Source organism: Dermacentor albipictus, chromosome 2 (assembly GCF_038994185.2).
Source record: "Dermacentor albipictus isolate Rhodes 1998 colony chromosome 2, USDA_Dalb.pri_finalv2, whole genome shotgun sequence".
Classification (NCBI taxonomy): Eukaryota; Metazoa; Arthropoda; class Arachnida; order Ixodida; family Ixodidae; genus Dermacentor; species Dermacentor albipictus.
The window spans coordinates 180589692-180602696 of NC_091822.1; the positions used below are offsets into that span (position 1 = coordinate 180589692).

Here is a 13005-nt window from a genome sequence, read left to right on the forward strand (position 1 = left end):
CTCTTTCGAGTGCGGCTGACGTCACAGCCCTATAGATGAACGACGTAACTGATCTCAGCTTCGTTCCGCCGGTGCAATGGGTAGGTCGCGCGTCTTCGGGACTGCAGAAGAACAGCGCGCATTATGAAGAGCGACGGAAGGAGCAGCGACGCGAGTGTGATCGTCGTCGGCGTGCGGACGCCAATGCGGCGGCCGACTAGCGTGCCCGCGATACGGCACGTAAGCGACTAGTGAGAACCCACGAAGCATACCGCGAGTCATCAGAGAATGGCGCGAAGCGCCTTATGCGTCAAGAGGTCAACGTGGACGAGTTCAAGGGCGCGAACGCGAGGTTCCAAAGAATTCAGGGTGAATTCAGGGTGTCTAGGGCCTAGTCAGGTGACCACGTGTGTCACCTTTAGCCCTCTTCACCCGGACAACTGTATATTGTCTAAATTTCAATAAAGTCAAAGTCAAAGAGAAACTTTCTTGATCGTCATTTCGGCTCTACATGTAACGTCTGTGAAAGACTATGGTTCAATAACTACCGTCGTCGTAATGGGGAGGTCGCTTTTACGGGGCCATGAGCCATTGCTTAAGGGGGTATGAGCCATAGAGAACTTATTTAGAAACTCTATGGTATGAGCCATTCATTGTCTTACGTGACGGACACATTTAATAACAGAGGTGATACGCGAGTGTGTGCGCGTACTTATATCATCACAATGAGATCGGGACGATAAATATGTTCAAAATTCTGTGTCGTCTATGTGGCGTGCGCTAAACAGCTTCGCTGGTCAACCATGCACAGAGTGGAATGGCTGATGGATTGTGTTTAATTAGAGAGAGGGTAAAGACAAGCTGGTGGATCCCACGTTTTTAGACAGATGCATTGCATCTGCACTATTATTAAACTAGTGTTATAGTAAATTAGGGTGTTTTGACGCTTGCCAGCATATCTTTCTTTATTGGGGCGGGGGTTTAGCGGGCGTGGATTTCCATTTAAAGCAATAAAAAAGAAAAAAAGATTCCATAATGTCATATCAGTGCTCCATTAGGTTAAGCGGTATGAGTAGGTTACACGCTTCTGCAATACCAAAGCGGTCACTCTTACCGTGAGAAGCTTTTCAAAGCAAGACGCAGAAACGAAGGACGTGATGTGACGTCGCCCTCGGATTCCCGCAACAGCCGGCCGTGACGTCATCGATTTTATTTGCTCTATTTTTACATATGCATTCTTATGTTCTTACACGCTCTCCTCTGTAAAGCTATGGTATTGTGGGTACAATAAAATCAAATTGCGTTCACGCGGGTCTAATCAGTTTGTTGGTAAAGGAGCACTATACACTGGATTGTTAAGAAACAAGACTGAACTAAGCAAGTTTCGAGAACTTGCCTATAGTTAGCAAATTTCGAGTTAAGTAAGTCAAGTTTCAAGAACTTGTTCAATCTGACTCGGGCGCAAAACGGCCCAAGTGCGATTACGAAAAAATACTTCGAAACATATGACGCCACTGTGACGTAGTGCGACTGACGTTTAGGCGCTAAACTCTAACAGAGAAAGCTTGGCCTTAAAGAAGAAACTTTATTAAATAGAATGGTCCGGCAGTTTTTGTTGTGGTGGCCTCAGGTGGCGGCTCGAAGTCCTTGGACTCGGGCGGCATCCTCGGCTTGCCGGACGGCCCAGAGCTGCTCTTCCAACTCCGAACTTTTTAGAGCCGCCTCCCATCGATGGCAACGCCGATGGAGAAGGTCCCCGGCGGCCCCCCGCAGCTGGGGCGGCGTCGGGAAGACGCGAACTCGAGGCTTCCTGTACTCTGGTAATGGCCGCGGTTATGGACGCGTCGCGAACGGAAGTGGTTTCAGTACCATTGTTGCCGGCCCATTCCCAGAGCATGTGTCGCAGCGTTGCTCTCTGCCCGCACGCGTTACATGCATCAGTTAGGTATAAACCCGGGTAGCAGTGATGTAAGACGGCGGGGCTAGGGTAAGTGTGTTCGGAACAAGCGTAAGGTGGCCTAAAAGAAAAAAAAATTATATTTCCGTCCCGAATACCCGATATGATGATTACGAGGTTCGCCGAAGTGAGGGACTCCGGATTATATTTTGAGCACCTTGGGTTCTTTTTTGTGCACCCAATGCACGGCACACGGTCGTCTTTGCATTTAGCCATCGGAATGCCGCAGCTGGGGTCGCACCCGCGACCTCGTGCTCAGAGGCGCAACACGCCATAGCTATACCGAGCTACAGTGGCGGGTCCTGGCCTTTTTTATGCGAAGCATATTACGAGGGCTCAACCCAGCTCCTCAGGCGCGGCGGTGACCATGAAATCACGTGACACCGTGACGTCACGACAGAGGAGAAGTGGCTTTGGCTCAACTCTTGCAAGACGGGCTGGGTGGGAATCGAACCAGGGTCTCCGGAGTGTGGGACGGAGACGCTACCACTGAGCCACGAGTACAACGCTTCAAAGCGGTACAAAAGCGCCTCTAGTGAATGCGGTGTTGCCTTAGAAACGCGCTGTTTCTAAGGCGTGCGTCTCTTGCTCAGGCGCACATTTCGTTGCCGCGCCGAACGCTGCTTTGCTCGACGCTCACCGCGTCCAATGCGGGGCGCGTAGTCGCTGCCCTGTAGCCCATTGTCTTACACCCCTTGGCGGGTCGACGGGAACGCTGTCGCGTTCCACTCTTGAAGGCGAAGAAGTAATGCATGAGTTGTTTCTTCGTCTAGCCGAACCAAATATAGCCAAGCAACAGCAGTTCACCAGGCTAAACAGTGGTTCAACAACTAAAATAAAGGGTAGTATGCTTCGCATCCTGGGCTTAACCTTACCTAAGCCACAGCCATTTTCTCTACAAGTAATCAACCCTCTTCTGCCAAGTGAATGAAAATTTGGTTTTTAGAGACTCCCTTCCCTGTCTAATGTAGCGTTGCTCTTCGTGGTACATCGTGACTGTTCCGCCGTCGCTACTTTATCCTTGTTACTCCCGTCGTGGTTCCATCGTCATCGTTTATGCTGTCGTCAATATGTAGTCGTCACTCAGCGGTCGTTTTGTCGTCGTCATGCGATGGTCCTCATGCAGGCTTTCGTGGTCCTTCTGTCGTTGCCATGCCGTGGTGCCATCATCATTCCACCGTCATTCCACCCTCGTATGATCGTGCAGTCATCGTCATGCCGTCGTGATCACTCCGTCACATTATATATATATATATATATATATATATATATATATATATATATATATATATATATATATATATATATATATATATATATATATATATATATATATATATATATATATGTATGTATATATATCTTTGGCATCCCATCTACTCATTACGTACCAGAAGCAAGTCGGCAACAGAGGAGGTACACAAGTTGGCGACATAAGGCGTATTGGGTGCGAACATTTAAACATATGCGCCTCATGTTACACTTGCCTGACCACGTTACGTTAAACATTGGATTGTCCTTACAATTCCATTTCCGCAAAATACTTCCTTTGCTGGATTTGTCATTAACGTTACGTTTGCATAACATTTACCAGATGCGCAAATGTTACCGGAAGCTTCGCTGAACACCTATTTCCACGAAAGCGCGAGATCCACTTTTTTTTTTTTTTTTGCTCGCTCTATGGTTGTCACACCTACGCGTTGCTTTTGCGCACAGTCGGTACCCAGCCAGAATGGTAACGCCATTCTAAAACGCTCGCGTTAAGCTAAGCAAAAGTATATAGGAGGCTATGGGCTAGGCCATAGCATCAATTACTGCGAACAGCATAGACGAGTGTACTGCCCGTGTGTTTGATGCAGGTAACCTGTCCGGCCACGAGAACAAGGTGACGTCTCTCACCGTCAGTCCCGACGGTGTGGTGGTGGTGACTGGCTCCTGGGACTCCAGCGTCCGAGTGTGGGGCTGACCGGCAGCAGCCACTCAACAAAGCTATCCGTTCACACAACGTCACGAGAAAGTGCAGTGTACGCGTACGTTCACACCGATTTCTACTCTGGATGTTTTAATACGGTCTCGAGTCTTGCGACACTTAAGCTCGCCGGCAGCCTTTGCAGGCTTGTGCCTGGCCCTACTACTATGTACCTCGTTCTACGTGGCGGTGGGGCGTTATAAGAAATCATTGCGACCATAAGCAACAAACTTGCCGCCACATGGGATTTCCGACCGTTGTCAGCCGCAGAACGTACTGCAGCTGTCCAGTTCAATGCGGGGCAGCCGATACAGCACTAGCCCGATATCGTCAAATGTACAAAGCGCCGGCGATCGGGCTACTACGTTATGAAAGTTAGGTTCAAGCGGCAACCAGATATTTCTGGCGTGCCGTCGACGCATCCATTTTGAACGCAATGCGAGCGGAGATAATGACCCAAATGGGTACCATGGCCTATTTGAACCAGTAACCGGGATCACATACTTCCTTGAGCAAAAATAAAGGAACCAGGGATTATGCACAAAGCCGGTCTTCTCCACCTATGAATGAAACTTCAGGACTGCAGCCCAAAGCTGCATTGCGAATTTTCCGGTACACTCGTAAATTTCGGCTTATGCGTGAATAAATGTTTTTCGGCGAGCATGTGGAGCACATACTCTTGCTCACTTCCCAAAGTGAAATGGATGCAGCAATACGTAGAGTACGTTGCATGTTTTTGCGACACGGTGCAGTTAAAATGATGTGCGGGAACACTTCAGTCATCCAGTGCTGCCAGCCTTTGAAGTGTTTTCCCCTTAATATAACAATTCCCTGGATTTGCTATTTTCTTTAGAATACGGTTGTTCACTGTGCTAATAAACTTGCTTGTGCAGATCAACTAAGAAATTATAGTTCGAATTCATTACGAAGCTCGTTTTCGTTTTTTTAACAAATGAAGTGGTTGCGCTCAAGTTGAAGTGCAAGCTTTTGCTGTAGAAGAGTTTTCCTTTAACAAATTTTCTACATAAAGTTTTTCCTAACCAAGAACCAAAATCCCTATATCTACTGAAATTTCCCTAGGGATGCCAGCACTGCTGTCATTCCTGAAACGTGTACCACGCAGCGAAGGACCAGATCTGGAACGCTAACATGTTTGAGACGCTTTTATTAAGTGTGTGAAAAGCAACTTTTGCCAAAGACCGCAGCAAGTGAGATGTGCGACACGGCGGGCTGGTGTTTTGTACGTAAAGACAAACAGCTTTATTGGACAAGTTAAATAACATACACAAGGAAACTGGTTTCACAAACAAGACTGAAAGCTACATACTGAAATAAGACACACAGGCTGACCAGGTGTCCCAATCAAACACCCAAGAACGTCTTTCCAGCCCATCCCAACATCGTATTTATACCCCTCCCTTTTTGCGTCCACATGTACGTGATGGTTTGTCAAACGACGACTTGTAAGGGTCATTTCAAACCCTCGTCTCATTTGTGTGTGGCTGGTGAAAAAAAAAAAAAAACTATTCTTTTGAGTCCCTGGAGAGAGAAAGGAAAATAACAGAAAACATAAAAGGCGCAGAGGGAGCTTCTCTTGCTTGCCCGCTGTACCCGGAACAAGCAGGAGTAAGAAAACCGGACGCGGCAGCGCACGGTATATTGAGGGCCTAGCGAAAACCTCGGTAACTGCCGGGAAACAGTTTCAGGAGCGTGGCCCTTTCATCTTCGTCACTCATTCCTCTACTGCGAGTGTGGCTTTGTGCACAAAATCGCGACGGCGCGGCGGGAAGGTGAAATCGTCTGTATAGGGAAGGTCGAGAAGACTCGACTACCTTTGGGGGCATCAAGCGCTCGCCCTGTATCCTCAACGGTGCCTTTGCAAAGGCAACCGCGTTCGGAGCACTTGCGCTTGCGAGCAACGATAAGATCCGACAAAAAGTCCTTCGGAGAGAAAAAAGCACGCCCACGCGGACTTTTTAAAAACAAATCCGTGGTGCACCTGCACCACAACAGGGACAGCACCGCTCCCCAAGTGGCGCTGCTGGCGGAGTTAACACGAGCGCTCGGTTACCACAGCAACGTGTCGCTTCGTTACCAGGTCAACGAAGGCAGCAGAGAGCAGTTCCACCGCACTCCGTACGCAAAGAAATGGCTCCGTGGGGGAGCGAGCACGAGACTTGGGCAATGACCGGAGTCCCTCTTTTTTTTTTTTAATCACTTGCTTGGTCTCCCCAGTTATCCACTTCATTGTACGCGCACATACACACGAAGATACATAACCGCTTGTATGCATATATCTATACAAAGTCAGGGGGGGCAATTTGTTCGCTCTTTATACATTCCCAGCGCTCGTGTGCGGCAAAGGCCAAGTTACGAGGAAAAAATACGTGCAACCCAAGGATACAAAACTGAAATCGGCACCCCGCTGTTGGACTAAAAACGCGGAAAAGAAGAGCCGCGGAACGACCTAAGTGTGGCACCGAGCTTTATCAGCCGCCGCGTGTGAATTCACTGCTCGCATGTACAAACAATATTTCCGTGCGCACATACGTTCTCTCCCACAAGGTCCAGCATTGAGGCACGACGGAAGAACAAGTTGTCGGCTAGCGCTACAAAAGGCCAAAAAAAAAGAATTAATCCGGCCGGCAACAGCCGTACTTTTGTCTTTTCCGTGTTGTACCCCCTAACCTGGTCAGAACTTTGACTATCTCGTCCGATCTAACTTGAACAACTGACAGCTCCCCTGCAGCCTCCATCGCACGCGCACGTCTCCTATAAACCGCAGTGAGGGAGGAGTGCCAATGCCTATCTTGCAGGATGATGTGCCGGTCTCCTCCTCCTTTCGCAACCACGCGATGAAAAAAAAGAACAACCAGCGTGTCAGCACTGTCGTCGTCTCTCAAAGTATGGCAGTTGTGGCGCCCAGGAGGCGGGAATGACGGGGTGGACCCGACCGCCTCCCCGGCAATGTCCTATATTTGTCTGCGTGTGTGTGTGTGGCATGTATTTGTATATATATATAATATATATATATAGTGTGTATTTATATATATATACGAGCGACGACGCAGAAGTGTCTGCAAGTATACATATTTATAATATATGTATAGGTTCTCGTTTTCTCAAAATCCTCGTCTGGAGAAGACTGCCGCTGCGCTTTGTTTAAAACAGTAGCTCCCTTGGGGGGAGGGTGGGCACTAAACCCTCTTCCCTATGACTTTTGTGTTTCCCCCACTCACGGCATGTATAATAATACTCCTTTGATAGCACAACACAACAGGAAAAAAATATAAAAAAATAAAAATATACAGGGCAGAGAATGTTAAATAGTGTTAATGTGACGAGGAGCAAACACAAATAATAAAGGCGCAGCTTTAACACCAGCAGCATGAGCGCTGTACACACATCTCACAGTCCAGTCTCCCTCTCGGGCACCAGTGGCAAACAGCGGGGCAGGCAGGAAGCCACATGGCACCATCTGCACTCTGACGTGACGCGCTTGGGGCAAGCAGGCAGTGCCAGAGGATGGGCAGACATCACAGCATAAACGACACAGACCATGATTTGTACAGTGTCGAGCTTTTTGACGGCCATAAATGAAGGGTTGGTGATCTGGGCGCAGTGAATGAGCTGGGGCTCGTGCCCAAACACTGTCCCTCCTACCACCACCACAAACGCGTGCAGGGAATGCCTCGGTGCCAAATCGTGTCCGTTGATCCCAACTTTTTCCGGATAACGCCGGCCCGCCACCAATGGTGGCATAGCAGAGAGCAGACGAGCCCTGGGTGCCCGAGAAGAGAAGCACGAGAGGCAGTGCACACACTTTTCAACTCCAATGTCCAGCTCACAGTGCAACAACCAAGAATCTATCACTGACAGGTATAAGAGGAGGGAGAAAAAAAAAAGACAAAACAGAGAGAGAAAGAAAAGCAGGCCAGAGACAGTGAGAGAAACGAGTCATGAGGCAGTTTCATACGCACAAAGCAGGTGCGTGTGCATTTAGAAAGCCTGCTTGCTTGGCTTGGCACGCCCTGCTGCACTCTGTGCATCCCGTGCACAGTGGATGCCTGAGTAAAAGCTGGTCTGGTTCAGGCTGTGCGCAGGCACATACAGAACACTTGCATGTGCCTGTGGCAACATACTGGGCCGCGAAAACACACACCCTTGTTGCCAAAGGACCGACACGTGCCAGGCTGGCGACGCGCGAGACTACTACCCTAAGCGCAGAGGACAACGCACACACTGGCATCCCCTCCGCAAGAGGAACCGAAATGAAAGCAATCGAAAAAATAACGGGAGGGCCAGAGAGAGAGAAGACTAAAACAGAGTTGAAGCACGATGTAAAAACTGCACGACAGTTCAGATGCAAACGGCAGCGGTCATCGCACAAGTCTGCACACACACATGCGCGCACGTTCACGGCATCACCACACAATTTTTGTCCAGTTGTTTGTCGCCGTGATGGGCGTAGAGAAGTAAAAACTGAAGTTTCAGAGAAAGGTGGTGGTGGTGCTCGGGAGGGAGCCACAGGAGACAGCAGTATAGGTGGGGTGTGGCTGGTAGAAAGCTTGGCTTGGGGGGTCTGATGAAAGCTCAGCGCAAGGGTGTGTGTGTGTTGTGCACGTCTTAGGAAAACGGGAGCGGGCTGAAAGGGCCAGAGAAAAAGTAAGGGGACAAACCGGGTCGCCGAGGGAAAAAGGCAGCGCGCGACATGCCCAGGTGCTGCGAAGTGATGACCTAGAAAAAGGCAGAAGACAGCACCCCGGCACGCAGGCTTGAAAAAGATTCGAGAGTACACACAGCTGTCACAGCTTCTAAGCGTAGGCCGTCTGTGAGCCTCACCTCACACACCAGTCACGCAGCACACACTGTACAGATGAGCGCACAGAAATGTTGGAGGCAGGAGAAAAAATGAAGCAGGCAATAAGATGCAGCAAGAAACTGCTTAGTAGACAGAACAAAGAAAAAAACACCTGCCAGCCCAACCTATCGCACATCGACAAGCTTTCTGGGAAAGACCACTGTCTCTTGCCAGGGTTTGGCTGACAACCTCAATTTACCTGTCCAGTCTAAACAGCAAACACAACAGAACAAACAACACAGATCCAAGCCATCTATTTCAAGGTGCAGGGCATGCCCAACAGAAGAGGAGGCTCAGCACCCAATCAAATGTTTATACAAAGCTATGTACAATGTGGAAGGAAACAAATGCCTTCAAGAACAATCGCTTTGGAGGCTAAAAAAAAAACAAACTAGGAAGACTCAGCAATGACAACGCAAAGTCAACAATGCCTTCGCACATATATATGTATATATATATATATTCTTTTCAGTCTTCCTACCAGACTTTTCATACTGGCAACTCTTTTGTAACACAAACTGGCTGCATTTGAACTTCTGGCAGCCCCCCAGAGAAGCTCCAAACGAAGGCACCAAATAAGAACAAATTTAAGCCGAGTAATCAATTGTGGACAAAAACAATTTAAGATAAACCGAACAGGGAATAGTGTAAAAACTCGCATCTCCCACCAAAGTCAAGGTGTTGAGGGTTGGGGGTGGAAGGCAGAGGGGGGGAGGGGAGAGAAAAAAGTATGCAGACAGGGGTTCCACAAGAAACCCTGCGTTTCTCTGTGCTTGAGCACGCACGAGACAGATGCTCACACACCTGTGACTAGAGACTTGACAAAAACTGGCGTGCCCAACAAGAAGGGGGAAAAAAAATCCCAAACTCGCTCTCTCCTTCCATCCACATTCTCGAAAAACTACGGAAGAGAATGATCTCTCCGTGTCAGCAAGCACTACTGTACTCGGTAATAAAACAGCCGCAGGGGTTCTGGGAGGCTGATCAGACATTGCGATTCGCTTAGTCGACTCGGAGTCTAGAGCCTAGTACCCCACGACGCAGAACACATTCACACCACTCACACGCAGCAGCATATTTTGTTCCATTGACGCTGTTCACTCATACGTTGCACGCACACACATACACTCGTTTCGCATGCGCACAATTCAAAAATGGAGGGGGGAGGCCTTGGCCCACTCCCAGATGCCAGTCCAGGAAGGATGGCATCACAAGGACCGAGAAAGAGAGAAACCAAGATGGCCAGAGTTCCAAGTAACCACTCCCCACCAGTCAGGGGCTGGAGAAAGAAGAGAAGGCATCTCTCTTTTCTTTTTCTTAAAAAAAAAAAAAAAAGACATGTCCCAGGCAGGAGGGGGAAGCCTTAGGGTGAAGTGAAAACTGTCCACGAATGCTCACGCAGAAATGCCAGACCTAACTGGAAGAGTCACCACTTCAACGTTCCGATGGAAAGAAGGGTGACGAGAGCAGAGACGGAGGGGGAGAGGAAATTGTTTTGAGAAAAAGAAGATGCACGGAGTGCAGTTGTACATGGAAAGGAAGAAAAAGCACAAGAGCTTCTTGGTCCAGTGCAACACGAAGCAGCACACGACTCTCTCTCCCCCCATCCTCCTCTCCCCACCACGAAAGAAGTATAGTTACACTGGCTGGTAAATGAAAGAGCCATTACACCTCCCTCCACTCTCCACTCACTGCCTACCAGCATTCCCTCCGTCTCAGGTATGTAAGTGGTGGGAAAAAGCGGTGGTATGGAAATTCTCATGCCAGGTAGGTGCGCAAAGGCAGCAAACGTTGCCCAGAGAACAGCTTCCAGTTGTCCGTGGGAGGAGAGCCCGACCAGTCGACTAAGTTTCTGCACCGACCAAAGAGAAGGCGGCCGAGGGGGAAAGTGTGCAGCAAGAGTTGGGCGCAGAGGGAGAGAAAGAAAACCGAAACTGGAGTAGTACACCTAGAGCCAGAGAGGTGTGAGTGGGTGAAGGAGAAGGAAGAGCAGCATCCGTAAAAACAGAGCCAGGGAAGAATCAAGTGGAGGGCTGGGGAGGGAGGGGGGGTGATCCAGTCTTCTTTCTCTTCCCCTTTCAACGTCGTCGTCTCCCATCCCTTGGTGCTGCTGTTGCTGTCTTCACCCTAGTTCCATATCTTGAGGAAACTGTCCCAGGAGCCAGTGGCCACTGCCATACCGTCTTCGGTGACGCCCAGGCAGCTCACGCGGTTGTCATGACCAGCCAAGACACCTATACACACAGAAGAGAAGAAATGATGCATCAGAACCGGGTCAACCAGAAACTGCAGTGTTTGCAGGCTTTTTCAGTCCCCTCGAAACAAAGCCCCACATTCAGAAGTGCATGTCTAATTTCACTCAGAAGAATGTCTCAAACACTAAGCTTTGAAGCCATTTTGACTACTGTGCCCATAAGCTGCCAATGTGTTTAATGATAGCACAGGGACTCTTTCGTAGACTACTTCCAGTGATCCTGATATACAGTTCAAACTTGTTTACCGAGAAAGTCTTTTTTGTGCCCATAAGACATTACCAAAAAAAAGGAAAAAGGAAGAAGAGAAGCATTGGAGCATTGTTTGATGCATAAAACATGGCTGTCCCTTCCAGCAAACTTACTTGGCGGCAATTAGCAAAATGCACTAACTACCTAGCCTAGCATTTTGCCAGTGTTCTTGCTGGGCATGTTCAATTCCCATTTGCAGGGTGCTTCAACATGCAACCAGAAACAGAAACAAGCTCCTGTGAACCGTTTATAAGCACGGAACTAACGTGGTTCGGTGGACTATGCTGTGGAAGAGATGTGGGGAATGTTTTTGACTGCAAGTTAGCAAAACCTACTTGCAGGCCTCACAATTTTGCACCCTTTGCTGTTTCTACGTCGGCTAGAAGAAAAACTTCAAAATTAATGGCTCTTTAGCATTTTCAGGTCAATGCCCAGAGACGAGTATAGTAAACAAAAACTTAAAATGTGCTTTTCATGAATCACAAATAGTTTAGCAGCTGTCGCAGCATGTTTCGCAGGCAAATTAACTTGAGCACTCCATTTACACAGGTTTCAATCCTATTCCTTTTTCCAGCCCTTTCTGAACTAACAGTGCCGAATGACGCCGACACTCACCTGCACGCTCAGCCTTCATAGAGTCCCAAACGTTGCAGTTGAAGTCGTCATAGCCAGCCAAGAGCAAGCGGCCCGACTTGGAGAAGGCCACCGAGGTGATGCCGCAGATGATGTTGTCATGCGAGTACATGGCCAGCTCCTGGTCTGCCCGGATATCAAACAGGCGGCAGGTTGCGTCGTCCGACCCCGTCGCAAATGCATAGCCGTTCGGGAAGAACTGAAAGCCAACACCAAGAGAAATCAATTCAAGTTCTGGTATGCTGCACTTCTTTTGCATGGGTACATGCACGCAACATGTTGGCAGCTTCCATGCATACAACATGCAGAAGCAATTTATTTTCCTTTTTTTTTGCTTTCCAAGGGCACCACCACAATTGGATAATAGGAACAATAATACTTATAAAAATTAATGAGCCATTCCACTCTGTGAAGGTGGATGACTAGCGAAGCTGTTGAAAACCACCACAACTGTTGAAGGTGGTATGCAATGCTTTATGGCTTTAGAGTAATGGTAGTAGTGCTATGTTAGAGAAATGGTAGGAATGGGAGTAATCATAAATTTGACAACACACCACCGCCCACAGCAGTGCTACAACAACATTGAAATTAGCTGCTAGGCTGGTTATATATACGGAAGTCTAGGGATGTTACGCCCCATGTCGGAAGCTGGCGTCGCCGCAGCAGCTCGTGCAACAGTAATCTTTACTGGGAAATGTTTGGGGAGGGCATCAAGTGCTTCGCATTGCTATCACAAGCATCTTATTATTAATTATGTGGTTCGGATGCTTTTCCTGAGCTTGTTGTTTACTCAAACTATGCTGTTCTGTATGTCCTATGTGTGATTCCAAAGAAGGTACGCACTTTGCCGAGTGGTTGTAGCCTCTGCTTTGCGGGGGCACGAGCAACTGAGAATGACAGTTTTCGACATTCGCTTCACTTTGATGAGTACTTGTAGCCTCTACCTTACGGGGCTATGAGCCACTGACGATAATAGTTTTTGTTTACGGAAAACAAAATCCACAGAAACCTAGCCATATACAGCTTTGCTGTATATGATGATAATAAAAAAATTACCGACGATTACGTTACTTCTTAATGCGAAATTTGAGCGCAGCAAAAT

At 48.3% G+C, this 13005-nt stretch overlaps 2 protein-coding genes across 2 annotated transcripts in view; one reads left to right on the forward strand and one right to left on the reverse strand.

The window, feature by feature from the left end:
- LOC135919327 (guanine nucleotide-binding protein subunit beta-2-like) overlaps window positions 1-9157 on the forward strand; it is a 65887-nt gene extending 56730 nt beyond the window's left edge. Inside the window, exon 9 of the mRNA XM_065453077.2 lies at window positions 3796-9157. Within this exon, the coding sequence (XP_065309149.1) occupies window positions 3796-3902 (107 nt within the window). The 3' untranslated portion in view covers window positions 3903-9157. The remainder of the gene's footprint in view (window positions 1-3795) is intronic.
- Window positions 9158-10090: 933 nt separating this feature from the next.
- The window catches only part of LOC135919326 (guanine nucleotide-binding protein G(I)/G(S)/G(T) subunit beta-1), a 60201-nt gene continuing 57286 nt past the window's right edge, over window positions 10091-13005 (reverse strand). The window contains exons 7-8 of the mRNA XM_065453076.2: window positions 11886-12102; window positions 10091-11000 (exon numbers count right to left, since the gene is read on the reverse strand). Of these exons, the coding sequence (XP_065309148.1) occupies window positions 10894-11000; window positions 11886-12102 (324 nt within the window). The 3' untranslated portion in view covers window positions 10091-10893. The remainder of the gene's footprint in view (window positions 11001-11885; window positions 12103-13005) is intronic.